The sequence below is a fragment of the Rhodofomes roseus genome, assembly GCF_022264815.1.
Source record: "Rhodofomes roseus strain CIRM-BRFM 1785 chromosome Unknown C8Q71scaffold_8, whole genome shotgun sequence".
Classification (NCBI taxonomy): Eukaryota; Fungi; Basidiomycota; class Agaricomycetes; order Polyporales; family Fomitopsidaceae; genus Rhodofomes; species Rhodofomes roseus.
Genome location: NW_025952964.1, coordinates 570,330 through 595,397, shown reverse-complemented (window position 1 = coordinate 595,397; position 25,068 = coordinate 570,330). Strand labels below are relative to the sequence as shown.

Here is a 25,068-nt window from a genome sequence, read left to right as displayed (position 1 = left end):
TCCCACCAGTCGACGCCAGAACCAGCTCCGCCACCTGGAGCGCGACATCGTCGTACGATCTCCCTCCGACAGGTCTTGGCCGCGACGAACATACAAGAGCCGGATGTGGTTGCTGTTGCGTCCGAGAAGACGGTCCACTTCAAATTGCATCGTTGTAGACGCCGCCCCCCTCCTGTAACGTAACTTATCTTCGACCGAAATACCCGCTCTTCGGGTCACTTCGACCCTGCCGCACGACGTCATTTTGAGGAAAATCTGCAGCAGCAATCTGCAACAGCTTGATGAGCCACTGTTCGGCAGAGGAATGGACGATCGGGCTAAGGTGTTGCGGTCGCTGGGTTCGCCGGCACTATGACGATGCAGCCTGAGCGAGCTCAGAGAGCCAAGAGCCGAAGCTTTGGGGGGGGGAAGTACCCGTAAAGCGCTCTGCAAATTGAAGAAGTGTCGTAGTAGAGGCTGGTAGTTGAGTGTAGGCTAGGGTTTTCACACTGGGCTGGGGACGCGTAGGCGCGACGCGCCACGCCCCGTGACCGCGTGCGGGCGCTTCTTCGCGACACAACAGACAACAGACAACACGACCTTCTGAGCAACTGAACATTGTCAGAACGACGCCGGTTACGCGCGACACAGCAACGCGGCCCCCACCTCCGTCCGACACCCTGCTGGTCGCGCTGAAACACCCACGAGCCCCTGGACCGCGGTTCCTCTGCTCGTTATGGCAGGCGTAGTGCGTCGCCGTTCGCGTAGGTGAGTACTAATGAGCGCGTCCATCCGAATCATGGATCTCACTCACTGCAAACTTGGCAATGCAAATGCAAATGCGAACAGTCCCCGAGCCGACTTGGCCGCCTTGGCCAATAGACGTCGCGGGGAGGCGGAGGCTGGTCGTGTGGACGGGAACGCGACCGGGATCCCCATGCGGCAATTCGGAGTGTGAGTTGGGTCGATCGGCCGCGGGTTACTCGAGCCCGCCACGAGTCTGCTGTCCTACCGTAAGTGGGCCGGGATTATCACACCGCTCGCCGCCACACCCGATACGACGGCGCGTTGCTGCCCTGCGGGCCCGATAGGCTAGGGCATGGCGTCGATGGGGCTTGGGATCCTGGGAGGTCGCGGTGCGGCGAGACACGATGTGGACCGTGTCGGTGTGTCCGGTGGACCCTACTGTCCATTCTGACGGCATCCACTCCCGCTGAGTGCGCTCCCCTCGGACAACTGGCTTTAGCCTTTACGTCGGGCGCGGGCTGTCCATCAGCACGCCACTCCCAAACCCGATCGGGGGCCGGGGCGCGGTGGCGGCGTGTACAGGCACGGGCATGCGAGGTAACCAGGCCGGGGCGGACAGGATCACGACGGATATCCGGGGGGATATGACAGACGGCCGCAGCGCGAGAGGCCGCGCAACGTGCGTATCCTCACGCACCTTACATACCCGTTCACGCGTGGACTGCGACCGTCCAGGCCCTGCAGGATCGATGGCTATCTCGCCGCACCCATGGGCCGTCCGCCACAGGGAGCAGACGTCGATCCGGGGCGCGTCCAAAAATACCGTCGGTGCTCTGTGCGATTGCGGTGGCGGCCCGCGCCCGTCTGCCGGTGCGCCGTACGTACGCGGTCGCTGCGGCACGGCCCCGGGCGCGCTGCTGATTGGGCAGCGGGGGCACGTGGCCGGCGCTCGCGCCCTGGGGGCGGTGAGGCGGGCGACGGCGGGCGCGGCGATTGGCCTGTGGAGGAGGTCCCGCGCGGGGCCGCCGGCGGCAACGCGCGGCCGGGTGCCGGGAGGGGGCCGGAAATGGGCATCGCGCGGGACTGGAGGCGGGGGTGGGCCGGGTGCCGGATCGGGCGATGCACCCGCGTCCTGGGCCTGGGCTGCGTCAGGCCGAGCGTCAGCGGGGTGTGTACGCAGGACCGCGAGCCACCCGCGCGGTTCCAGGTATGCCGTCAGCCTGTCTCCTTCTGACTCAGACTTCTGCCACATCCCCGCAAGCCCTATAAAGCCCAGCAATGGCCCCGCGACCCGCCCTGCCCCCGCCCGCCGCGCAGCCCACCCTCGCCGCTGCACCACCCGACGACCGCGCCCTCCATGTCTGCCCTCCCGCGCCAGCTCGCGTCGGCCACGCCCTCGTCCTCAAAGCTCCCGCCCCCTAGCCTGCCCTGGACGCCCGATGCAGCCCCGATCGACCTCTATCTCGCGTCCCAGGCACACGACGCCGCCAAGGGCCGCCAGACCAAGTTCGTCGAGTCCCTCCAGCAGCGCAGACAGCGCGTCGAGTTCCTCCGCCGCCGCGAGTGGACGCGCCGCATCGCAGAGTGGATCGACTCTGCTGCGGGCCCAGAGGCAAAGGTACGCGACCCTTCCCTACTCCTCCCTGCCTCGCTTCCCGCCGCGCCTTCGCGACGACCGTCGTCCGTGACGCCACCGCACTGCGCAGCCGCTGACGTCCCCCTGCAGGCACTAGCGCCGATCACATACTCGTGGGTCGACATCCTCGCCGCCGCAGACGCCGACGATGACTACGAGGACCCGCTCGCGCCCGCGCCGTACCCCTCCTTCCCCTGCGCCCCCGCGTACACCCCCGCCGCCCCCGACGCCGAGCCCTACATCATCTACACCGCCTCCCCGCGCTCGAGCACCTCCCCCGCGCGCCCGCCCGCGCTCAACACCGCGCCTCCGCCCGTGCTGCGGCGCACCCACGCGGAGCCTCGCTCCCGCCACTCTTCGCTCTCGTCCATATCCGAGGAGGAGGAGCCCGCCCCGGCGCCCTGCTTCTAGGGCAGGCATCTCATCGCCTCTCTCGCACTCGGCCCCGCCACGCGCGCCCCGCGCCACCCACGCGATCCATCGCGGCCCCCGGCGATGACGATCCCCTCCCGATCCGGAGCGCATGAACGCCTCCATGTCTGTGCTTCCCTGCATCGTCGCGCCGGTTGTAAAAATAGCACGCAGAGCTCTTCGCTGTAGCCCCTGCCTTCGTCGCACCGCCCTATATATCCAGAACTGGCCAACGCTATCGTACCGTCTGATCTTGTATTTCTATACCCTAGCTTACGTAGAATCGCATTAGTAGTTGAGTGGATGCGGAACGGACGTTTTGTCTGCTTGCTCGGGAACTGCTGGCTGGTGGCTGGCTGTAGGAGCTGTACATGCTTATATCCTTATCGCTAGTCTACGCATGTATTTGCTGGAGAAATGATCTTCTCATCCTCTCCTGGATAATCTGTGTCGTCGGACTGCTTTGATTTCGAGTGAGACCTAGGAAAGCCTCGAGCGCACGCCCGCAAAACTAGCCAGTCCCATTGCGCATCACGCAGCACAGATATACGAGCATCCGAGCCAGAAAAAGAGCTTGCATAAAAAAGGGACCGAAGCAGCAGCAACATCAGCACGACTAACAAATAGGTAGGTAGGTATGCACACGAACAAGAAAAACCAACACAAGCGCAACAAAAGTCTCTGGTATACTTAGACTATGCAAGGTATCAGTCCAGTCCCCCTCCCCACCCCTCGCCCCTCGTCCTCGTCCCCGCGCGCGGCCTACACAGGCGACTTGGGCGGGAGCGGCGGCAACGGCGGGATCGCGGGCACGGACGGGTGCTGGCCCTGGCGCGGGCGCGCCGCCTTGCGCCGCGCGGCCTCCTGCTCCTGCGCCTCGCGCTCCGCCTGCAGGCTCGTCATCGCGTGCAGCTGCTGTGCGATGAAGTCCGACGTGCCCGGCCTGTCCGCGCGTGCGAGCGCCAAAGCGACGAGTGTACGTAATCGCCGGGAGCGTACGATGGGAGCGGTTGGAAAGGGGGCAGATAGAACGGGGAAGGGGAGGGAGAAAGGGGGGCGCGGTTAGTGCGGGAGGGAGGGGCGGGGAGGGCAGGGGACGTACCGCATGCGGAGGATCCGCAGGATGGTCTCGCCGTTGTTGACCTCCTTCTCCTCCTGCTTCTCCTTCTTGCGCTTCTTGATCGTCCCGAGGTTGCGCTGCTGGTACACCGACTTGGCGCGCTTCTTCACCGCCGGCGACGCGCGCAGGCTCTGCTGCATCATCCGCACGCACTCCTCCATCAGCGCGTCGCTGCGCGCACGTACCGTCAGTGCGTTAGCGGGACTCTGTGAGCGGCGGGACGCACGTGTGCCAGTCGTAGTAGAGCCGGATGGACAGCACGTCGCGGTACTTCTGGTTCTGGAGCGATTCCAGGGGCACAGGCCCCTCTCCGCCCGCGTAGAAGTAATCTCGCAAGAACTGCGCGGACCGTGTCAGTGCCCTACCCACACAGCCCGCACTCCCACACAACCGCGCACGCACCTTGAGCCACTTGAACACGATATCGACCTCCTTGTCCGAGAGCGGCTTCATGTCGCTCGAGATGTCCGACAGCGGCGGGATGAGCAGGCCCTCGATCACGTTCAGGATCTCCTTCCACACGCGCGTCATCACCATCTCCTTCGTGCTCTCGCTCAGATACGTGTTGAACGTCGGCAGGATCGCGTCCAGATAGTCGAACAGCGGCGCGATCGCCTGCTCGATCTCCATGTCCGTCAGCGCCTCAGGCCTGATGCGCGGCTTCTCCGACTGCGGCAGCGGGATCATCACCTCCGCGTTGTTCTGCCCCAGCGCCTGCCCGAACAGCGCCGTCACGTTCCCCAGCGCCTTGTTGTAGTCGATGCTCCCGCTCGCAGACTTGACGAGCGTCTTGAGCACCGTCCGCGACAGGCATTGCCGGATGAAGGGCGAGACCTGCGGTCCGGAGCTTCATTCAGCGCGTCGCGATTGCATAGATAGCGCACTACTGACCTTGTCAATGAAGACCCGGACCATGTCACTCTCCGCACGCTTGAGTGACCGGAAGGCACGCCCAAAGTAGAACTGCAGGTCGTCCTTCTCGCCCTCCATGCTGATACGCAGCAATATCCGCCCTGTGCTGTCCAGATCCATCCATTGGTCATGGGTCAGGAAGTCGCCGTATCGCCGCGGGTCGAGGCATATGTAGGCTCGCCCGACGGTGTCATGCTTGCCAACTAGCGCACGGTCGCGAACGCTGACCATGAGCCAGAGCGGCTTCTCCACTGAGATGTCGAACGTTTCGTCCCCTGAGAAGGTTCATTTCAATCATCTGTGAAAGCTTAAGTAGAGAAAATGAACGCACATCGGGGACTAAGCGTCTCGTAGATAGTCCGCGTTTTCGCCAGCCGGTGGCCCTGCTCATCGCTCAGGGTGACGAAGGTGTCCAGCTTCGACGAGGGGCTCGTGTCCAGAGGAACCAAGCCCTCCGCGATGCAGATCTTCGCCGTGAACAGGAAGCGATCAGTCCGCTCCGCCTTCTCTGGCACGGGCGGCACCTGCTGCAGGACCTCCGCCTTCTTGTCCGCCTGCATCTGCACGTACATCTGGTCTAGCAGTCTTCGCGCGGCCTCGACGTTGTTCAGCTTCACGCATGACTCGGGCTGGAACGTGAACGCCTCGACCTTCTTCTCCCCGACGGCCGCGAGCTGCCTGGCCCTCTCGAGCCAGGCGGATGACTTTTGCGGCTGAAGGTGGTCGGTCGGCCGTGGGAACATCTCCGTCATGAAGAGCTCCTCGACGCTTCGGCAGTACTGGTCGATAGCCTTGCTGATGGTCTATGCGTAGGGTTTAGCCGTCAAGCCGCCAGAATTCCGCGCTCTCGCCTTACCTTTGACAAGCTCGTGAAGAACCTCGCCTCCTGGTATTCGTCCGACCATTCCAACTCCTCGAGGAAAGTGATCGGACTCCGCAAGGAGTCGAAGAGATCAATAATCGACGAACTGTGCCCTTCTGAGCCTTCTGGTTGGAACTGTCACGACGAAGTTAGCTGTGTACACCCAATCTGCATATGAAACCACACTTTATCCGCATCAATAGCCTAGAACACCATATGAGCACAGAGTTCATGCGCGATTGGGGCGGTGCTTACAGCTTGGACCCACTGGGCTGTCTTGTTATCGGTATTGACAAGCCATTGCTGTACGTACGGCTGGAAGAAGCCCCCGAGGTCGAACTGGATTTCCCCACTGCAGAAGAGCGTTCACTGCCAGCGTACCTCATGAAACTTCCAAATTACTCACTTCGGCACGAACGCCTTGTGCATGGCCAACAACGTCTTCGTACGTCGATAAAGCGCGAAGATGTCCTGGATCGGGACGTCAGGTGTCGGCCCATTCATGGAGTCTTCGAACAGTCGTTTCCGCGAGTCGTCCAGATCCATGATAAAGTGCGGCACCTGGATATCGACCACTAATGACACGATGTCCAATTGACTGCAGCAGCAAAGTGTCAGGCCAATCCCATCCCGGCGATAGCAACAGACACGCACGCGTACCCGAGTAGAGGCTCAGGGAACCGCTTGTCCAGCAACTTCGCGGCCTTCTCGATCTCATCTGTCATTAGCAGATGTGGAAGCGCCTTGTTCACACCTGGTGTTGCGTGCAGCTCTTCCCGCTTCTGCCCGTAGTAGCGCGCGGCCACGGTCCGCACCTGTTCTTGGACGTCGGCGATCCGAGCGGCGACATCGACATCGTACTTCTCGAGCAACCCACTTGCGCGAACTACCTCAAGGATGTGGATGTACGGCGCCACCTCAGACTGTTTCAAGTTCGGGATGGCTTCCATGGCGTGGTAGAGGGAAGAGAGGAATATGCTGAAGAGGCTGCCATAAACCTGAGCGAGGTAGTCATGCTGTTACGGAGGATCATCAATACAACAGTCGGTTCTCATGAGACGGTGATGCCTACATCTTGCATAGGCCACTTCTCCAGCTCGACCTCGCTGAGGACCTTCTGGATGTTCTGCAGCGCCTCGGGGATGCACTCCAGCGGCACCTCATTCCGCTCATAGAACTGCCTCACGAGGTCCAGGAAGCACGTCACGCGATACGGCTGGCCTATCCGCCACCGCAGCGCGACCTCGTTGATTAGCTCGATGTGTGTCCCCGAGAGGATCCCCAGCGAGACCTCGTCGTCGTCACCTACCGACGGGCTGAGCATCGCCTCGAGGTCCGCGAGGAGACAGTGCTCCAGCAGCCGCTTGTAATACTTGCGCGGGTTCGGCGGGATGAAGGTGAAGTGGTGCCCGACGGGGATGTCTTCGTCGCCATCTACCTCCTCGCCGATATTGCCGAAGTCGTCGGCGGTGATGCTGTTGGAGTGGTGCAGGGAATGCCTGCTGCTGATCGACGCATGTCGTTGTGACGTGCCTGCAGCATAGAAGGAGTCTGGCCTGGTAGACCGTTGTGAGTAAATGGATCCTGGCCGCCCATTCGGGCCGGCGGAGGGGGGAGGTGTTGAGGAAGGACCCTTCGCAATCTCGGGGTTGATCTGTACCATGACAAGCATGAGTTGCGAGAGGTGAGATGTCTCGAGTGTTCGCCAGTATTGCCAGGCTGCCTCGCTCTCGAAGTCTTCGCGGCGACCAGGGAAAGCCGCACCGGCATTGATGTTCTTGAGACATGTCTGACAGTCTATCAGTAAGGACGTTCAGCGAGATGGAATAATCCCGGGTACCTTCAGATCTGTGAGAGCAGCCTAAGAGAGGGTAAACCGAATGTGTAACAGCGCATGAACGGATAGCTTGCCTTCGGAGTACAGTACTTGCCGAGCTCTTGCATCTCTTGTTGTATTGCGGACTCCGGCAACTTGAACAGGTGTGCGGCAGTCAAGAGTAATGGCATGTCGGAGATGTTCTGGCTGACCCGCTTTGGGGATACCATGGAATCACGCGTTGAAGACGAGTCGTAACCAGAGTCGCTGGGAGCTTGTGATGGCGTGAGCTTCGCTGCGTACATATCCAGCCGCGCCGTTAATTCTGGTGGCACATGGCTGACTTGCCGCATGCATTCCCTCAGCAGGCGAATGAAGTAAGCGATGTGGTTGTTCACTTCGAGTTTCCATCCATCGCCTGCCAAGGAAGGCTCCTTCTTCAGGACGTTCGTAGCGTTCGTTGCAAACATAAGGATGAGCTCTTCGATCTTGCGATTCTCCTTCATTTGTCGTCTAAAGTTTTCGTCCTTCACTTGCCCGTAGAAGACAGCCATAGTTCTCCGCGTGAGCTGGTCAGAGTATCTGCAAGGAGCTCAATGTGACGAAGTCGACGTATCAAGACTACCACGCACGCCGGGTCCTTGCCCATCGCAATATTCTGCAGCTTCTGCTCCAGCACCTTCAGCAGATCCTTTGGAAACTTTACGGACTTCTGACCATCCCGAAGGTCCTTAAAGAGATCGCCAATAGAGAAGATGGAGTTGTGAAGGGCTCCCTGTATTCGAGCGGAGTAATCTGAGGTCTTCGCTTCCTCCTCGGCATGAACCTCTACAGGCTTTGGCTGCAGCTGATAGCTCAGATATCTGCGAGGGTGTCAGTCGAAACCGAGGCAGTGCTAAGAGAACCTTACGCGACACGGAACACATAGCTAGAACAAGTCAGTCCTTCAGCTTGTGCTCCGCACTATGCAGTAGCACCACGCACTTCATTAGGTCCTCATCGGACACACGGAACTTCGATCCCCTCCGTTCATGGTGGACTGAGCCAGCATAGCTGCGTCTTGACATGGTATGGGATCCGAAGGTCGACAAGTCTCAAGTCGTCCTCGTCCAGAGCAGGCCGTATTACAGCCTATGAATCACGCGGTCCAATCTCGATGCTCCGATGCCAGATTCAGAGGATAAGTAGTGAAGCAGCAACGAGCACGAATGTGCGCCAATCAAGGCCCCGCCTAGCAAGAAGATCGTGAAGGTCGAAGGAGGTCGTCGTCGTGCAGGACAGGAAAGGCGAGTGCAGCAAGTCGTGGTCCGTCCAGATTTGCAAATGACGGCAGGACTTGTGCTCGCGTGGCAGACGCCCGGGCCCTGATTGCGGCACAGTTTGGGCTCACACCGCCACCAGCGGGTGTCTCTGCCCGCGAACAGTCATGAGCCGTACGTGTCTATACGCCTTCCTACAGCAACCATCGTAATAACAAACGCATCTCTAAGGCTATACGGCTGCCAATGGATAGCAGACCGTGCATGCGTGCTTTATGAACACACAGCGTGACGCGGATGATACCCATCCTGCGTAACGCGTACGCGTACGGAGAGAAACTGGATCGCTATTCTTCCCGAGCGACGTGAGTCGGGTACACAGCACTCACATAGCTGTTCTTCGCAGCCATTGAATCATCGGGCTCACACGGTGCGATTGCGGGAGCTATACATACGTACGCCGACGATGCCTGCGCATTGCCATCCTTCGGTGAAATTGCATCCGTCTCGGCGGGCTGCGCTGGCCTCATGGGCTCTCGCCAGTACGCAACTAGCTAAGCTAAGTACTCTCAAAGTGATTCATTGGTTGCGTCGCCGTTCCGCATGGCAATGCGTATGGTAAGCTAGCTGTCTCAGATCATATATATGTATTGACTGGTCTTCGCTAGGACTACCGACTATGCATCAAAGGGTCATATACCGCGTATACCAAGCTCTTCTGCGACGAGCACCGCTGCTTTCTCCCCGATTACGACAGCAGTTGAATAGGTATTCTGTCGCACGACTCGTGTCAGACCTTCAGTACGAAAAGGTTGCGATACTCACCGCAGAAACATTGGCCGGCGCGATGGACAGGTCTAATGTGTGTCAGCGTCCATCTGCGCGGCATACGCGACGAGCATCTCACCTGCTACCATGAGCCCTTCGACTCCGTACACTCTCAACCGCGAATCCACCACACCGCCATCGCTGCGGGCCTTCATCGCACAGGTCCCAAGCTGACGTATCGTGCGGTCAACTCATGCCCAAGAACATACCGGATAACAGTACACGAACCGAATGCCAAGTCGTCGCGACGTACTTGCGCAGGAAATTATCGATGGCCTCGTTATCCTCCGCCGTATAGGCGATGTCCGGTGCGGAGATACCGACAGGTAGTCTTTCTTGCAGGCACACCGCATCGCTGTCCACGCGGAATTGAGGGTGTGCAGGGGCGTATTCTCCGCGGTACAGCGGCATACGCCGCATTATCTCCCTGCCGCGTTTGTACGCCCAGCGAAGAAGCACGACGTCCTCCCGACTACGATTCCAATTAGGGGGAGTCGGACACGAACGTAAGTAAATGGAGGGTTGGCGAAACTTACCGGCTTAAGTACTTCGGGTCGAAATCCGGAGCAGCGTTCACGTCGCCAGCAGACGTGATGTGGACATACCCGATGGACGCCGGATAGTCGAGGAAATAATCCGCTGAACAGTATTTCCGCGCTGGTACTGTGGACGGGTCCCCAACGAACCTGAATAATTTGCCCACCAATTATTATACGGCACAGAGCAGCAGCGGCGACTGAACGCACATCGAGAGGGCACCAAGCCAGAAGACTGGTTTATCGGGTGAGTTGGCGTAGTATTCGTACCATCGCTGTCGAAATTCAGGGCCAATGTCTTCTAGCTCTTTCTCGGAGGGTCGTATCTTGATACCTGCATCGACGCCGCTTGGAAGTGTATGAAGCTGCTGTCTCCGCTAGTAGAGCTCGCGTACGCACTTGTGAGCCATCAACCCGTCACCTTTCGCTAGCCATTGCGCAGACCACTCTGCCCGGAGAAGTCAACTTTGCACTGTAGCTGGCGAGGCCGATGGTATGTGTGCTCACTCTGAAGCTCCTCCGGTTCACTACGGATGATCCCGTCTAGAGTGTCTGCTTCCTCTCCTACGAGGTATGGCGTGAAGCAGACGTCGTGGTCTGCAGAAGCAACCTGTCAAGTACTTCGTCACAGCAAAGAAAGGCGAACAAACCTTGATAGTTCTCGCCGACACCAGGTAGATCGACGGTGGTCTCAATACCGAGCGACCGCATGAGATGATCTGCGCCGATGCCAGACCTCTCCAGGATCGCCGGGGACCCGAAGGCTCCCGCGGAGAGCACGATCATGCGTGCAGCCCTGGCTACGTGGACCTCTCCTTGTTCAAAATCGGGATGTACCCGGATGTTGGGCACGTATTCCACGCCGGCTGCGCGTTTCCCGCTGTATGCAGCATTAGCAATGTTGATAGAAGGAGGGTACGTATGTGGCTGCAGACGCACTCGAAGATGACTCGTTTGACGTGGAACCCGGTCATGATGATGAGGTTCTTGTTGTGCGCTTGGTTGTAGATGTAGTGGTGTGGCACATCGGACCGTGTTCCCTTCTCATTGTCAATCCACCTCAATAGATGGTGAGCGGTCTAACTTCGAGAGGCCTCGCGTGCTTACTTTTGCCACCTCTGCATAAATATGGTCAGTAGCAATAGGCTCGTGTACGACTCTCCCGCTCACCGCGTATGCGTTGCATTCGCCTAGGTCATTGGGGTCCTCAATCACTCTGCGCGTCTTGTCGTACCGACTCGCCACATCGAGGAATTGTTGCCCGAGATTCGTGAAGTGACCTCCGTATGACACCTTTAGCGGCCCTTCGTATCCGTGAGTCTCCTTGCCTGGTGCTACCTGGTATGTCTCGCACTAATCACTCCGCCGGCATGAGTCAATGTGCCATGCTGTAGGGCATACTTAGGTTCTTTGGCGGCGTACCTTCTTCAGAAGTGGAAGAAGGTCCCTCGAGCCCCATCCCGGATTCCCGTACACCGTCTCCCAATCGTCGTAGTCCGAGGCTGCCGCGCGTGCATACATCGCAACTGTACATGTCCGGGCTCTGTCATAGTCAAACCTGAACATTTCGGAGTTTCACTCACAGTTGACACTCGACCCGCCACCCAAGCACTGTGCACAAGGCACGACAGGCTTCCTCCCGTCCAGGAACTCGCTCTCCTTGCCTTCATAAAGCTTGATCGTCTTGCTCCCAGGCAGAAGGTGGGTGAGGTAGCGTGCCGGCTGGACATGCGCGAGATCTTCGTGCGTTGGAGGGCCCGCTTCGAGGACGAGGATGCGCAGAGAAGGGTCTGCTGCCGCCAGGCGGCCTGCGACTACGCAGCCAGCGGTACCACCTATGGAGACGGGAGGGACTCAATGTGTATTCAGAGGAGTGAGCGGTCAAGGTTAGTACGTGCCGCCTGCTACGATGATATCGACCTCCATAGGCGTATTGACATTGATGCTAGACATACCGCGGCCGATGGTCCTACGACGAGCTAAGTCAAGGTAGCGTACGCCTGGTACAATGGCATGTATCTATAGCACTGCTGTTAGCAATCGTACAGGGTGCTTATCGCTTGAGTTCTCATAGGGTGGGACGTCTCATGGGTCAGCTGTCGTGAGCCGGGATGTTTCGAAGGCCTTGGTGTATGAGTAGCCTATCGGCGCGAGTACAAGCGCGACAAAGAGTTCGCACAGGGCGCGGGAGTAGTATCGAGGAGACACGATATCACTGCCGGCCCGACTGAACACTGGAAATCTGGCAGACGAAGTCATTCAGATACCCGAAGCTTCAGCATCCTAGGAGTGCTACGAGCACTAGCTACCGGATTCAGTCAGGAAACGGCCAACTACTTCGAAGTATCTGGCTGGCTCCTCGAATGCCGGTAGGTGAGAGCTGTACGCGAACTGCACCCACTTGACCTGCTTCACCTTCAAGAAGAAGGGCATCAGAGAGACGTCCTGCGCTGTATCGTCATACGCGTTGATCAGGAGTGTCGACGCAGTAATGTTCTGCACCTCCTCGACGATGCCCCAGGTCCTGAGCGTCCCGCTGACGTTAAACTCGGACGGGCCGATCCTATCACCGTAGTGTTGAGTCCTGCCCGGGCCAAGTGCCAGTAATGAAATCACGCACATAGCGCTGGACACAGTCGGGTCTTCGTCCGTTGCAGCGAACGACGTAACGAGGTCTTCGGGCCACGGATCTACCTTGCAGATGTGCTTCATCTGGAATACCTTCATGGCAGCATTGTACTCCTCCGTGTCCCGCTTCCCCTCGCGCTCGCCACGCTCAATAGCCTCTCTCACGTCGTCAGGGAGACGTTTCAGCAGCTGCTTCAGACCAACTTCCCAAAGCGCCATCGACGCACCGCCGTTCGCAATCACGAAGTGCTTCATCCCGGCAGGCCGACGCACGGCTGCGTAGTGTCCCGCGAACATCGCGCCCCACGAGTTCCCCAGCACGTCGAAGTTGGAATGGATGCCGAGATGCGCGAGTAGATTGTCGAGCTCGTCCATGAAGAGATCCATGGTCCAGAAACCCGCTGGCTTGTCTCGCAAGTGGGTGGACCGCCCGATGCCGAGCTGGTCGTAAAACACAACGGGGATGCCGAAGAGTGCGTGCAGCTGTGCGTGGGGTAGCATGTAATGGTGCGACATCCCGGGACCGCCATGCAGGATGACGAGGGGTCGGCGGGCGGTGCTGGTATGGTTGAGATCCCCGACGACCTTGTACCAGGTGTGATGGGTCGCGCCTTCATACACGAAGGGTGCGGTGCCCTCCATGGAGTCTAAACGCTGGACGACGTGAACGAGAATGAGGCTCACCTGGTTTGTCCATGGACATGTACCAGTGGGAGCTGAGGCTTATCGCACACCCACGCTAGAAGTTCAGTCCATGGTCGATTGTGAGTAATACCGCAGACGGAGGACACAAGTCACACAGTGACTCGGAGTACGGATATGCTTGTGCAGAGACGCCGAGTATTAAGGCCAATATTTGTGGCTTTGTACTTGCTTCGTACCGACTTTCGAGGCTCTACGGTTAGCAAAGGCATATAGTAAGGTTCAGTCAAGTCACTGTCAGTGCACTGGCGAGTCCGAGTCGATCTCAGATCTGCGATGCGAGCCCTCCACGTGCCACCTTATTCGGGCAACCGTTGATGTTCGCGAGCTTGAGCCCGTACTACGTCCTCTGCTCAACGGTGCTGCACGAACTCAGGCTCATCGTGGCTCCTGGCACATAACCCAAATACTGCTTCTCAACACACCCGTTGCTTATTATGACAAATCTGCCGGAGCCGAAGTTCACCGGGGTGCTGACACTCAGTGCGTCGTCCGTCATTGATGCTCCCATCGAGAAAGTATGGGATGTCTTGTGTAATTTCCAGAGCTACAGTGAATGGTGAGTGTCGCAGTTGCATAGCCCTCCTCATATAATGATGCGACATTTGTTAAGGAACGACTTTGTGTAAGATTCGGACATCCTGGCGCGATTCGCTGCTACATGTTCTTATCAGCACGTTTGGACAGGCACGCACAAGTTATCGTTGACGGCAAGACCAAGAAACCACTACCAGACCAGACCGCCCGCGAGGGCACGTACCTGCTTATGGACGTACATATACCGCCTTCGCCCGACGCTTCGCGTCCACCAACGTCGCGACCGCTGGAGATCATCACCGCCGTCGACCACACAAACTACCGCGTCGCATGGGTTAACTGCATGCCCAAATGGCTGGTGAATGCCGAGCGCTGGCAGGCACTCAGTGTGGTCGAGGGTGGCAAGACCTTGTATGAGACGCGCGAGGTCATGGGCGGCATCGGCGCATACTTCATCAAGTGGTTTATGTTCGCGAGTCTGACGAAGGGGTTCCAGGCAGTTGCGGACGGGTTGAAGAAGAGAGCAGAGCAACTGCAGCAATAATGTCCTTTCCCGTCTCCGAGTCTATGCGTCCTTTCACTTTGTGATGTATGCTTCATACCATCGCCTTCCGATGTCACTGAGACCTCGCCTTGCTCTCTCGGTTGCTACGTGGCATCGTCACTAACCAGAAACTCGCTAGACTCAATTAGGTAAACAACACCATGAGCGGCATCGGCGCATACTTCATGTTCGCGAGTCTGACGAAGGAGTTCCGGTAGCTGCGGACGGCTGACACCCCCGCTAGCAATGTACGGCTTCGGATTCAGCTCTGCGATTGGTCGCGGCATCGTCAACTGCGTCTTCTAGGTGTGTCATGCCCTTCCACTGCCAGTGGTGTTGCGATGATCGCCCTGGCTGCCCTAACCCACTTGATGCACTGCCCCCTCTCAGCGTATCTCTATTGCTGCTCTTGCTACGAACATGCGCTGTTTGCTGCTACCATGGCCATAATGATTGGCAGACAGGTCAGGTATGAGGCGGTATGACGGCGAACTCCAATGTTGCACAGATCCAGATACGTAGGTCGATGTCTTGGAGCTACAGGGACGCTTCGCCAACCATGCCACAGGCATGTTCTGATTATACTTGGAAGTTGGTGTTGAACGTTGAACGTTGAACAGTGGGCTGACAGCTGAACTCAACAGAGCTGCCATTCCGAGTCACGGCTTCGTGAGGTGCAGCAAATGAGTTAATCTGTATGGTGAGCTGTACCCATGGTCGCATGATGCTTGATGACCCCATCTGATATTCTTTTACAAGGTTTACTGTGCAAAGTACCTTGTAACGACGAGTTGGCGCCTCGATCACGGCGTACGAGGCGACCAGGCTGTACGATGCTCGGTGGCACGGTCGATCATTTGTCAATTCCCGGGTACTCCGGTCGTACTGAGTCGGTGACACCGTGTTTACAGGAACGCAAGCACATTCAACGCGTAGGATTGTTGTCGTACTCTGTGCGGACATGCTGAATCAGCTCATTGGCAGTCTCATGAGTTACGTGGGGATCACATGTTGGTACAGTGTGCGGTCGTTCCACTGTTCATCTGGCAAAGAACTGGTGGGCTCAATGCGAACGTACGTGCATGCGTACTCATGGTATGTCCCGGCAATACACGACGACGCATGCCACTGACTAGCACAGCCGCGAGCAAACTTTATGCTGAAAATCATGAGTTGCGGGAGTGAGGTCGTACTGCATCATGACCAGCATGGCAACTACGGTCCATCAGGTGAATCATTGTGCAATTCCTCTGCTTTACGATCAGATTCTGACTACATCATACGAACACGCCTTCCCGTCGCTGGAAGGCTAGCTGTGAATAGCCCGGCGTCAGTGGACAGCACTCATTCAACATCAGGACTACAGGCACATATATAAGTACGAAGTCTATCGCCATGATATATTCATAGGTCATAGCTATGTCGACGGCTGCACTTACTGAGATCATCGCGGCGTTGGAAGCAGCGTGAGTCGCATTTCCATCATCTTGGGTACAAACACAAAAAGGGACATAGATCCACGTTGAACTGCTGTTATGTAGCAGGATGCGGTGAGCTAAACCACGAGAGTATCCGCTATCGCAATGTTATCGACGTTCGACCCCGTTTACAGCGATATATACATTCGATCGCTTCCTCACCATCGGGGCAGAGGTCGACCTGATTTGGCGGCGCAGGAGTGTGTCTGTAGCTACTGGCCTATACATTCTGATGCACCTATCCGCAGCGATGTGTTTGTATATACCTGTAGTCAATCTTGATGTCACAAGCTGCAAGGTATCAGTCAGCTCTCCTCGCACTCTCCACGAATGCTGACGCTTATCTTAGAGGTGGAGAACGTTCCTCTGATGTCAGAGCAGGCTAACATATTTTTCGTATTGCAGCGGCTACATCTTATATGCAGTGATTGATTGTGCCGAAGCACTGTTTCATTTTGCCACTGGCGGTACGCGACATTGTATCTGCCTCACGTATGCCGCATTGATGGTTTAACGTCCGGTAGCTTTCACGGCATTGCGTGCCTACGCTATCAGTCGTCGCTCTATGTTCCTCGCAGTTGCGGTCTTCGCATTCTCTCTGATGGCGAGTGCAGCGGACATAGTACGTCCTTTCATGATTATTCGTTCATACGACTACTCAACGAATGTGCGCGTTAGTACGCAGTTAGTGCAGCATATGAAGTCACTGTGGCCTATCCTGTTGGTTGTGTGCTTGTAACTGACGTCAACACCATTTACAAGTGCGTTATCAATTCTTTGCGCCTCATCTCATCTCATGACGCATGTTACAGAGCATGTATGGTGGAACATCGTCGGACCGACAGTGCCTTTTGACTGACCACTAGGACACATCTTCTCTAATTGCAGTGACCATCATTGGACAAGCCTCTATTTTGACTTCCGAGCTGTTGTTGGTTTTGGCAACCTGGCGCCACACACACACAAGCAAATTGAGGGAGGGAATGTACGCCAACATCTCCCTTACCATAGTGATCATCAGAGATGGCAAGTGTACGCCTGCATTCCAGATAGTTCTCGTATCTAACTCCTTCTCTGCCCATACCAGGTACCATATATTTCGTGTGAGCGCGGAGCCCGTCGAGGCCGAGTAAACCGACGCTGACGCGCACTCGGCTCAGCACGATTCTCATTCTTCTAGTCGTGGATATGGCACTTAATTTCATAAACGCTGTTCGTTACACCCTCCCCATATGCTGTTGTACTGTGCTGAAATTCACGCTTCAGGTTACTAATGGATATGTGGCGCCTATCATACGCGCGTGCGTCACTCCCCATTCATCCACAACAGATCTAGGCCGAGTGTATAAACATCCCGCAGACTCCAAGTGGTTCTCCTGTCTCGCTTTTACATCAATTTGCACGAAGCAAATTCAATGGACCAGCCTTCCGCCGAATCGCAGATGTCCGACCTACGTTTCACGCGGGTGGTCGGGAGTCTCGCTCGCTCATTCTCCTATGGTACAAACAGTCTCGAGCCACCGGAAGAAGACGTCGACGAATCGGTGGAGGTGCTGGCGGCGACAGATGGCTCTGAAGAGCTTGTATCCGAGGAGGGTAGTGTCGGAGCCGATCCCTCGTCCGCCGAAATAATCGCCGTGTAATCACTTGCTTCCTTCCCCTACCAAGTACTCTCATTGTAACTGCTCCGCGGTCCTTACTATTTAACCTTCAGTAATTTATTTTCACGGGTTCGCATCCATCAGCTTCGTGGTCGATTACCTAAATAGTGAAGGTCAGTAGCCTCGTGGCAGCCCATCGATGACGTAATACCGTGGCTCCGTTAGAGCGACTGAACTTGTACCGGTCGTCGTACTTACATCTTGCGTAGGACCGTGACTGTCTCCTCTAGCCAGCCTCGATGCAAGGTCACTCCCAGTCAGCCTCCGCCTCCTCAGCCTATCCCAGCACTAGCGGCAACACCTCCCACCGTCGCTCGCGCGCCCGCAAAGCCAATGACAGCATCACCTTCTCCCAGCAGTCCTCGCCCTCCGTGCGCAACAGCTTCTGGTTCTGCTCTGACTTCATGGTCGGCGCAGGCATGGTCGTCCTCCAACCCGCGACGGGCAAGGTCCTCCTGCTGTACGAACCCCGGAACGATCGGTGGCTCCTCCCGAAGGGCCGCAAGGATGTGGACGAGAGCCTCGAGCAGACCGCGCTCAGGGAGGCGTACGAGGAGGTACGCTGTGTATTTTCCATACATGCTGAGAATCCTACTGAGAGTGCATGCATGTGCTGGTTCATATCGCGCTCCTCTGCTCTGCCACGGCCGGGCGCCACGGTATGGGAGCAGTCGGGATACCGAGTCGAGTTTCTGCCGCTGTATCTCCCGACGAACGCACCCCTCTCCCCGGCCGGGCGTGTGCACGGCATGCGCAAATGCACAGAGCCGTTCTACGCCTCAACCCTGACATGGGGCAACCGCAATAAGCAGCGCCCCAACGACGAGGTTTGGCCCGGCGACCGCGGCGGCGAGTACATAACGTTCTGGTACATCGGGCAGATCCCCAGGGACGCTGTGAGTTGCGCCGTACTCGCTGCCCCATGGAACTCACGACATCTGTGCTGTGGATGTCTGCAGGTGCACGAAGCGGATACGGGCATGGCGGACGAGAAGGAGTACCAGAGCCACTTGCTCGAGCTGGACGACGCGTGCGAGAAGCTGCGCGGGTGCGAAATGCTCCAGTTCTCGAGGATGGTCAAATCGGCGCACGAGCTGTGGCTGCATACGAAAGAGTTCGAGGAAAAGGAGGCCCAGGCAGACGCTGCTGAGCAAGAGAGTATGAGTTTGGGGGCCTGACGAATTACGGTAAGATATTACTCTCATCAGGCATAACTTATCTCAGCGTACGAAGGATCCGCTTTGCATGTATCGATACACGCTGTACATTGCGTCATGAAAGTGATGGTACTCACCAAACCCATTGGCGACGCCACTAGCCCTGAACCACCCCACACCTGACCAGCCGCGCACTCAGAGGTAGAGGACTAATGTAACGATCGATTATAGACCAAGGACTGATATGAGCACTGACACGCGCCTACCAAGCTATGCGGAGACAGGGTACGTATAATACAGTAGACTGCACACGAGTTCGTATTCCGGTCCCAATTCGGAATGAAGGCGAAAAACCAGAAATCAAGAATCGGAGCAGCCTGCGGCTCTAAAAGGGCGAGGATAATTTAAGAATACATCTGCGAAAGGCGAAAGGTCCATGAGGGATTCGGTTTAAGAGGGAAGCTGGGGACGGCAAGCCTCGCGGAGACCGCACGTCCTGACGCCACTCGCGTCGAGCGAGCGCGTTGACGGTGTGACCTGAAGTCGGTGGGACAGAATGTGAGTAAGGGGGCAGGGAAGGGAACACTTCGTCGTCGATCAGATCAGATTCATCTACTTGCTTACGGGCCGCCACTGCATCACCGCCCTCCCGCGAGACCCTGGGTGTCAATGCTGTGTATCCCAGGGTCGAGCGTCACTATAACGCGCGCCCCGGCGGGGAGTACGGCCCAGACTGCGTAACCGGCGGCGCCGCAGCGTCCATGAACGGATCGACGTTGTCCCCGAGGTACTGTCCGCGCCCGCCGGCATACCCGCCGCCTCCCCCGTTCATCGCCACGGAGTCGCGGAAGGGGTCGACAGAGTCCGCGAGGCTCCTCCTCCGCGGCGGGCTATTCCCGCTGCCCGAGTACGAGTACATGCTCGACGACGCCTTGGACGAGCGCGTCGAGTTGAAGTTCGTCTGGCCGAGCGAGGGCGCCGCGGGCGGGCTAAACAGCGGGTAGGCGTCGCTCGCGGTGGGCGACACGAGCGGGACGGCGATCGACGGCAACGACGCGCCCATCCCATCGGGGTCCGCGTCCGGCATGCTGTTCCGCAGGGGCGAGCCGCGCTGCTGGAACGTCATCCACGAGCGCGGCGTCGCCTCGCCCATGCCCATGAACCCCGCCTCAGCCTCCCCGCCCGCGCCCGCGCCCGCGCCCAGGTCGACGGGCGGGAGCTCCGGCGGGCGGCTCATGTTCTGGATGATCGTGCGCGGGGAGTGGATGCTCGGCGCGGGGCTCATGTGCTGGATCATGCCCGGCCCGCGGAACGCGTCCGCGACGGTGCGCACGGACTCGATGCCCGTGTTCCGGTCGAACGGGTCGGGCCCGTACCCTAGCACGCTCCCCCGCGCGCTGAAGTACTTCCGCAAAGGCCGCGAGGCGGAGGTGCGGGTGCGCTGGGCGCGGCGCCGCATGAAGAAGATGATGGCAACGAGGAGGAGCAGGGCGCCGAGCGTGCCGCCGACCGCCGCGCCGGCGACTACGGCGCGTTTGGAGGCGGCGCTGGAGGGGGAGGTGAGGTGAGGATGGAGACGAAGTAGACGTGAGGGAGGCGTACCTTTGGCTTTGCGCTCCTGCGGAGTTCACCTTGCCATTGCTCGAATTTGTGTTGTTGCTGGCTCCGAGCGAGGAGCTCGGTGACGGCGAGGAGGGTGATGTGCTGCTTCCTACTCCAGCGGTAGCGGAAATGGTGCCCAGCGAGATTGGCGTGAGCGTTGACGAAGGATCCACACCGATGGAAGTCGCGATCGCTCCAGAGCCATCATCGCTAGGCAACACTGTTGTGAGACATCCCGCGAACATGTGTGAATATTCAAGCGTACCTTGTGGGAGCTGCTGCATCGGAGGAGTCTGCAGCCACAGTCTGCAAGTCTGCGTTTGGGGAGGAAGACGATGGCGGTGCACCAATGAAGGGAGTAGGCGCAGGTGAGACAGATGAAGACGCGACAGACGTCGTAGCAGGAGTTGCAGCGACAGAGTCAGCAGAGGCAGCAGACGACGCGGAGGAAGCGCCAGCGGGATCGCTCGACGCAGAGGAGAACACGGAAGAAGGAGATACACTCGGGTCGTTTTGTGAAGCACTGGCGGTCGAACTGCATGGCAAGGCGAGTCAGCGGCGCAACTAACGATCGACAGGGGATCAGACACTGACGAGGATGGGTCTACGGAGATGCTGGCACTGACGGTGCGCCGGCTGTCAGTCAATGACGTGAGTCGGGACAGGATCACTCACTCAGGGGACGAGCTCGCTGTGGCAGATGTCACGACGGACGTCGTCGAGGACGGCTGGGTCTGCAGACTGCTGGAGGATGGGCTGCCTACGATGCTGACCCTGGGGTCGCTAGTACTAGTAGAGGACGGATATACCGTTACCGTAGTTGTGCAGGTCGCGAGCGAGATCGGCTGGCTAGAAGCAGAGGACGAGGAGGCAGCCGTGGTCAAAGATACAGAAGAGGTCGGCGCCGAAGTGGACTGAGAGAGACTGGCAGAACCCCCTGCCGACTGGGGGTCGGCCATGTCTGCGGGCTACGCGAAGCTGGCGACAGGGTGGACAGGCTGTAGGCCGGCACTCTGTGGGCCCTAAGAGAACTGGAAGTCGCTCTCCAGGAGCTAGCAGCTGCGGTAGGCGCAAAGAGAAAGGCGGGGGCAGCAGGAAAGGGAGGGGGTTGAGGCGAAGATGAAGGGGAAGGGTGTCCGGCAGCAGCGGCGCATGGAGACTGTGCTCAGTGCTGGCGATGCTGCTGCATGATGGCTCTGTCACTTCCCGTCTCGAAGCGGCCACCCAGAGCAGCTGCGCTCGGCTGGCACCCGACCACAGCGCGATCACGCTCTCCTCCCCGGGTGGCTGTTCCCATGCCGACACACGTCCCCCCTCGTCCTCCTCCGCCGCACACACAGCGTTCGAGCCATCGACCAGTATTCCCTGACAGTACCATCCCGGCTCTGTAGAGTCCGAGGTACTTAGCAGGCTCGACGTCGATCATCATGTCATGTCCGCCGTCCGAATTTGTCTGCGAATTTGTCTGCTTCTGAGCCATGTGCTCGAGCCCCATCCACACGCGCTGTGGTGGGAAGACCGCGTGCGACAGTTTGCAGACACAGTCATTGTTCGTCTTCAGCATTCCGTTCCTTCGTAGGCCAGGTAACAGACGTGCGAAGCCACCTTCCTTAGAGGACAATAAGCAGCTTGCACGGTACGTTGCACCTATTGAACTCTGCGATGGGACTCAACACGGAATGCAGGAACACGACTGCTCTCCACACCATTACCCCAGTCCTGCCTAATACATAGCATTGGTGAATTGGGAAAACAGAACCAGCACAACAACACTACAATTACACTATGTAGATGACTGCGATTACATACGATGCACCTACCTATGCACAGCAAACAACACACTTGCGTTACGGCTACAGTATCGTCAACTAGTAATGCAACTTACAAGCCAAACTGCCTCGCACCCCGCCAGACCACCCCGCCGCTCAACGTCCGATCCCGTATGTCCGCCCGCAAACGAGCCTCCACGCACCCACCTCGTCACCGAATAGAACAGGTGCTCAACATGCTCGAGGACCGCTTCAGCTCCCTCCGCTTGCCCCATACGTCCCAGACCTTCAGCTTCGACTCCTGGGGGATCGCGAGCACAACCCTCTGCCCGTTCGGGCTCAGGACGCTTCCTGCGATGTTCGCCGTCGCTCCCGTCATGGTAGCGATCCGGCGGAAGGACGGGAATGCGTGGACGACCACGGAGTTTGCGATGCGCGACGGCACGAACGAGTCGTCAGTCGACGTGTTCACGTTGGGGTTGGCAGGGGCACGCTCGGGCGCGCCCTTGCCCGGGCCGTGAGTGCTCAACAACTCCTTGCAGTGCGGGGAATAATGCAGGGACGTGATTTGAGCGTCGAGCTCGAGGCGGTCGGGGTGGTTGAGTGATACGGACCCGTTGACGTTCCATATACGAATGGTACCTGTGCCGTCGGGCGCAGAGTCGCCCGTGGCCAGAGTCTTGGGGTGCCACGGGCACCACGCGAGAGCCTGCGGCGGCGTCAGCTGCATTCGCTGCACAACCCAAGAAACACGTACTGTGATCACACCTACGTGCTGGATTTTCTTCCGGCGTTGGATCATTTCGCCCACTTCCAGAGGTGCGTTTTGCAGACGGGGGTCCCAAATGTGAACCTGACCGCTCTCATCTCCGCTGGCCAGGAATTTTCCGTCAATATTCCACGCGAGGCTGCTGATCTTGGACTGGTGGCGCATGGTTTTCTTTGCCTGCTCCTTCATCTTCGTTGTATCAGGAACACGCGTGTCGAATTGGCGGATAGAGCCGCGCTCGCCGCCGACGGTGAGGATGGGACCATTCCATTGAATGGCCGCCGTGGACTTCGTGGACCACTTGGAGACCATCTTCTTCGCTGCGAGGTCCCACAGTTGGATATGCCCGTTCGAACTGCTCACCGCAACGAGGTTGGGGTAGTCCTTCCCTGCGCACTCGATGAGGCGCAGATTCCCCTGGTCCTCCCGGAACTTGCACAACTGTCCGATGGCCTCATTCGCCGAGAGGCTTTTGTAATGCACGCGAGCACCGCGCCCAAAAAGCAGGATGTTGTTCTCGGACCAGCTCACGGGCCACACGCGCTTACTCCATTCCTCCTCCACCACGGAGAAGTCGACGATGACCTTGTCGGTCCGCATGTTGGTGACAGCCGACTCGGGGACGGGAGGCGGGGTAGGAGGTGTCTCGGAGACGGAGTGGCTTCGGCTGAGACCGATCGCGCTCTCCAGCGTCATGGTTGAGCATACCGAGGATGCCCGAGAAAAGGAGTGATCTGAGAAGGACGTGCTCGAGCTCAGGCGTGAGCGACGGGACCTTGGTGTAGAAGGGGGAGAGAAGAGATCGAACTCGTCGCGGTCCACCGCGTGCAGGGACCTGTCAAGCTTTAGGGTTGGTCAGAATACATCCTCTGAGTTCGGTGGTTATGGGTAGACCTGGTGCTTTCTACGACATGAACGCCTCGCGCATAGGTATGCAGCCACAGCCATTACAAATTCGCTGAGCTGAAGAGGACTCGAAGAGACCATTGAGGGGCCGACTGGCGGTAAACCCTGTCATGCCGAGGACGCACGCATCAAATCGTGGATGTCTGAGACAGAGCCACCGTCCATCACAAGCCGCGCGAAGCGAGAGACAAGTCCATGCCCAGCGGACAGACACTACGAACGTCTATGCCCACCTCCTACATACGTGGAGGTGCCCCTCGTATGCAGATCACGCACGAAGTGAATGAGATGCGCGCTCGGCCTCGGTGGGAATGGCGTCATGCAATAGGAAGTAGACGCGCGCATACCCCTTGTTCGCCCGCGTCTCTCGTGCACACGACGTTGCACAGTCGGAACAGCGAGCGAATACGGAACCGCAGCGCCGAGGGGCATCTGCAACGCGCTGAGAAAGGTTGGGACATTTGAAAAGGTGGAGCGCCTTCGCCCAACCCGTGGCAAGTCGGACCAGTTGTGGCCAGGCAGCCCCCCCTTGACACGTAGGCCCACGACGAGAGACACTCGTCCCCTTCATCGGACATCATGTCCTCGATGATCAATCGCGTTCGATCTTATACTTTGGATAAAGACAGAGTCAACGATGAAGACTTACCTCCTGCGGCGTCGCGCTTCTGCGCGGTCGATAGAACAGCGAAGAAAGGCGTGGGTTCACCCTCAGCCGTTTCCTGTCCTCAGGCTCGTCTTCCTGAGTTGCACTATACGTGCGCTTCCGTTGTTGAGAGCGAGTCGTAACCCCCTCATCGAAGGGGTTGTAATCCGCACCGCTGCTACTAGCGACGCCACCAGAGACGTTAGTTAAGTCTAGCTCGAAACATCCTTGTGGCGCGTAGCTTACCTCTCCCCCAGCGAGGTGGGGACTAGAAAGGACATGGTGGTGGTTGAGAGTAGGTGAAGATGAGGATGTGATTGTGATATAAGAGAGGGAGGGCGCCCGAACCGACGTGAAATGTGACGAGGGTAAGGTCGGCCACGGCCACGCTTAACGGATCGAAACTAATTACTTATTCCGGGGCGCGTTATTGTCGGTTGTTGACGCGCCTGGGAATGTTAACGCACATGTGATCGTGTCTCAGTGGAAGCCACACTCTGCCCGGAGACAGCCGGGAAGCTGTGGCTGAGATCAGTGGCTCGCACAGTCAACTAAGTAACGCT

General features: G+C 58.2%; 8 protein-coding genes across 8 annotated transcripts; 4 read left to right on the top strand and 4 right to left on the bottom strand.

The window, feature by feature from the left end:
- Nucleotides 1-2,034: 2,034 nt before the first annotated feature.
- C8Q71DRAFT_754142 (uncharacterized protein) lies at nt 2,035-3,214 on the top strand. Its single transcript, XM_047923474.1, has 2 exons — nt 2,035-2,344; nt 2,453-3,214. The coding sequence occupies exons 1-2, from the start codon at nt 2,084-2,086 to the stop codon at nt 2,771-2,773; spliced, it is 582 nt and encodes a 193-aa protein (XP_047779761.1). The 5' UTR covers nt 2,035-2,083; the 3' UTR covers nt 2,774-3,214.
- A 10-nt stretch (nt 3,215-3,224) lies between these two features.
- Nucleotides 3,225-8,833, bottom strand: C8Q71DRAFT_754139 (uncharacterized protein). Its single transcript, XM_047923473.1, has 17 exons — nt 8,468-8,833; nt 8,394-8,411; nt 8,116-8,346; nt 7,579-8,065; nt 7,508-7,528; nt 6,740-7,456; nt 6,322-6,683; nt 6,074-6,265; nt 5,923-6,019; nt 5,854-5,871; nt 5,662-5,802; nt 5,137-5,608; nt 4,785-5,080; nt 4,296-4,727; nt 4,120-4,232; nt 3,876-4,064; nt 3,225-3,716 (listed from the first exon to the last, which is right to left on the bottom strand). The coding sequence occupies exons 1-17, from the start codon at nt 8,548-8,550 to the stop codon at nt 3,536-3,538; spliced, it is 4,050 nt and encodes a 1,349-aa protein (XP_047779760.1). The 5' UTR covers nt 8,551-8,833; the 3' UTR covers nt 3,225-3,535.
- Nucleotides 8,834-9,434: 601 nt separating this feature from the next.
- C8Q71DRAFT_856914 (GMC oxidoreductase-domain-containing protein) lies at nt 9,435-13,376 on the bottom strand (the record flags this gene model as incomplete). Its single annotated transcript, XM_047927346.1, has 16 exons — nt 9,435-9,515; nt 9,568-9,599; nt 9,650-9,740; nt 9,799-10,042; nt 10,107-10,256; nt 10,317-10,454; nt 10,506-10,554; nt 10,614-10,703; nt 10,757-10,986; nt 11,046-11,165; nt 11,214-11,224; nt 11,277-11,459; nt 11,529-11,632; nt 11,690-11,959; nt 12,416-12,669; nt 12,727-13,376. 16 exons carry the CDS (start codon nt 13,374-13,376, stop codon nt 9,435-9,437), a joined length of 2,697 nt encoding a protein of 898 aa, XP_047779759.1.
- A 306-nt stretch (nt 13,377-13,682) lies between these two features.
- C8Q71DRAFT_557663 (uncharacterized protein) lies at nt 13,683-14,674 on the top strand. Its single transcript, XM_047919337.1, has 3 exons — nt 13,683-13,995; nt 14,050-14,061; nt 14,124-14,674. The coding sequence occupies exons 1-3, from the start codon at nt 13,874-13,876 to the stop codon at nt 14,515-14,517; spliced, it is 528 nt and encodes a 175-aa protein (XP_047779758.1). The 5' UTR covers nt 13,683-13,873; the 3' UTR covers nt 14,518-14,674.
- Nucleotides 14,675-16,053: 1,379 nt separating this feature from the next.
- C8Q71DRAFT_558152 (uncharacterized protein) lies at nt 16,054-17,719 on the top strand. The gene is made up of 10 exons (XM_047919340.1): nt 16,054-16,293; nt 16,401-16,462; nt 16,520-16,617; nt 16,674-16,756; nt 16,808-16,812; nt 16,884-17,021; nt 17,083-17,098; nt 17,156-17,207; nt 17,262-17,296; nt 17,356-17,719. The coding sequence occupies exons 1-10, from the start codon at nt 16,277-16,279 to the stop codon at nt 17,636-17,638; spliced, it is 789 nt and encodes a 262-aa protein (XP_047779757.1). The 5' UTR covers nt 16,054-16,276; the 3' UTR covers nt 17,639-17,719.
- Nucleotides 17,714-19,003, top strand: C8Q71DRAFT_557804 (uncharacterized protein). The gene is made up of 4 exons (XM_047919338.1): nt 17,714-17,769; nt 17,866-18,552; nt 18,616-18,843; nt 18,938-19,003. Exons 2-3 carry the CDS (start codon nt 17,896-17,898, stop codon nt 18,832-18,834), a joined length of 876 nt encoding a protein of 291 aa, XP_047779756.1. The 5' UTR covers nt 17,714-17,769; nt 17,866-17,895; the 3' UTR covers nt 18,835-18,843; nt 18,938-19,003.
- A 192-nt stretch (nt 19,004-19,195) lies between these two features.
- On the bottom strand, nt 19,196-21,477 carry C8Q71DRAFT_557958 (uncharacterized protein). The gene is made up of 5 exons (XM_047919339.1): nt 21,091-21,477; nt 21,010-21,036; nt 20,681-20,950; nt 20,416-20,625; nt 19,196-20,360 (listed from the first exon to the last, which is right to left on the bottom strand). The coding sequence occupies exons 1-5, from the start codon at nt 21,372-21,374 to the stop codon at nt 19,511-19,513; spliced, it is 1,641 nt and encodes a 546-aa protein (XP_047779755.1). The 5' UTR covers nt 21,375-21,477; the 3' UTR covers nt 19,196-19,510.
- Nucleotides 21,478-22,395: 918 nt separating this feature from the next.
- C8Q71DRAFT_796214 (WD40 repeat-like protein) lies at nt 22,396-23,553 on the bottom strand (the record flags this gene model as incomplete). Its single annotated transcript, XM_047925660.1, has 2 exons — nt 22,396-22,893; nt 22,942-23,553. 2 exons carry the CDS (start codon nt 23,551-23,553, stop codon nt 22,396-22,398), a joined length of 1,110 nt encoding a protein of 369 aa, XP_047779754.1.
- Between the last annotated feature and the right edge of the window lie 1,515 nt (nt 23,554-25,068).

What these genes read in the sequence shown, in the direction of transcription:
- C8Q71DRAFT_754142 (XM_047923474.1), top strand. Translation starts at nt 2,084, where the DNA reads ATGTCTGCCCTCCCGCGCCAGCTCGCGTCGGCCACGCCCTCGTCCTCA. An exon ending in CTGCGGGCCCAGAGGCAAAG is followed by an intron (nt 2,345 to 2,452) that starts GTACGCGACCCT and finishes GTCCCCCTGCAG; the next exon opens with GCACTAGCGCCGATCACATA.
- C8Q71DRAFT_754139 (XM_047923473.1), bottom strand. Translation starts at nt 8,550, where the DNA reads ATGTCAAGACGCAGCTATGCTGGCTCAGTCCACCATGAACGGAGGGGA. An exon ending in CTGCTCTCACAGATCTGAAG is followed by an intron (nt 7,457 to 7,507) that starts GTACCCGGGATT and finishes ATAGACTGTCAG; the next exon opens with ACATGTCTCAAGAACATCAA. An exon ending in CGAGACGCTTAGTCCCCGAT is followed by an intron (nt 5,081 to 5,136) that starts GTGCGTTCATTT and finishes GAACCTTCTCAG; the next exon opens with GGGACGAAACGTTCGACATC.
- C8Q71DRAFT_557663 (XM_047919337.1), top strand. Translation starts at nt 13,874, where the DNA reads ATGACAAATCTGCCGGAGCCGAAGTTCACCGGGGTGCTGACACTCAGT.
- C8Q71DRAFT_558152 (XM_047919340.1), top strand. An exon ending in GTTTCATTTTGCCACTGGCG is followed by an intron (nt 16,463 to 16,519) that starts GTACGCGACATT and finishes AACGTCCGGTAG; the next exon opens with CTTTCACGGCATTGCGTGCC. An exon ending in GTGGCGCCTATCATACGCGC is followed by an intron (nt 17,297 to 17,355) that starts GTGCGTCACTCC and finishes AACATCCCGCAG; the next exon opens with ACTCCAAGTGGTTCTCCTGT.
- C8Q71DRAFT_557804 (XM_047919338.1), top strand. Translation starts at nt 17,896, where the DNA reads ATGCAAGGTCACTCCCAGTCAGCCTCCGCCTCCTCAGCCTATCCCAGC. An exon ending in GGCAGATCCCCAGGGACGCT is followed by an intron (nt 18,553 to 18,615) that starts GTGAGTTGCGCC and finishes GGATGTCTGCAG; the next exon opens with GTGCACGAAGCGGATACGGG.
- C8Q71DRAFT_557958 (XM_047919339.1), bottom strand. Translation starts at nt 21,374, where the DNA reads ATGGCCGACCCCCAGTCGGCAGGGGGTTCTGCCAGTCTCTCTCAGTCC. An exon ending in ATCTCCGTAGACCCATCCTC is followed by an intron (nt 20,951 to 21,009) that starts GTCAGTGTCTGA and finishes CTTGCCATGCAG; the next exon opens with TTCGACCGCCAGTGCTTCAC. An exon ending in GCAGGAGCGCAAAGCCAAAG is followed by an intron (nt 20,361 to 20,415) that starts GTACGCCTCCCT and finishes CTCCCCCTCCAG; the next exon opens with CGCCGCCTCCAAACGCGCCG.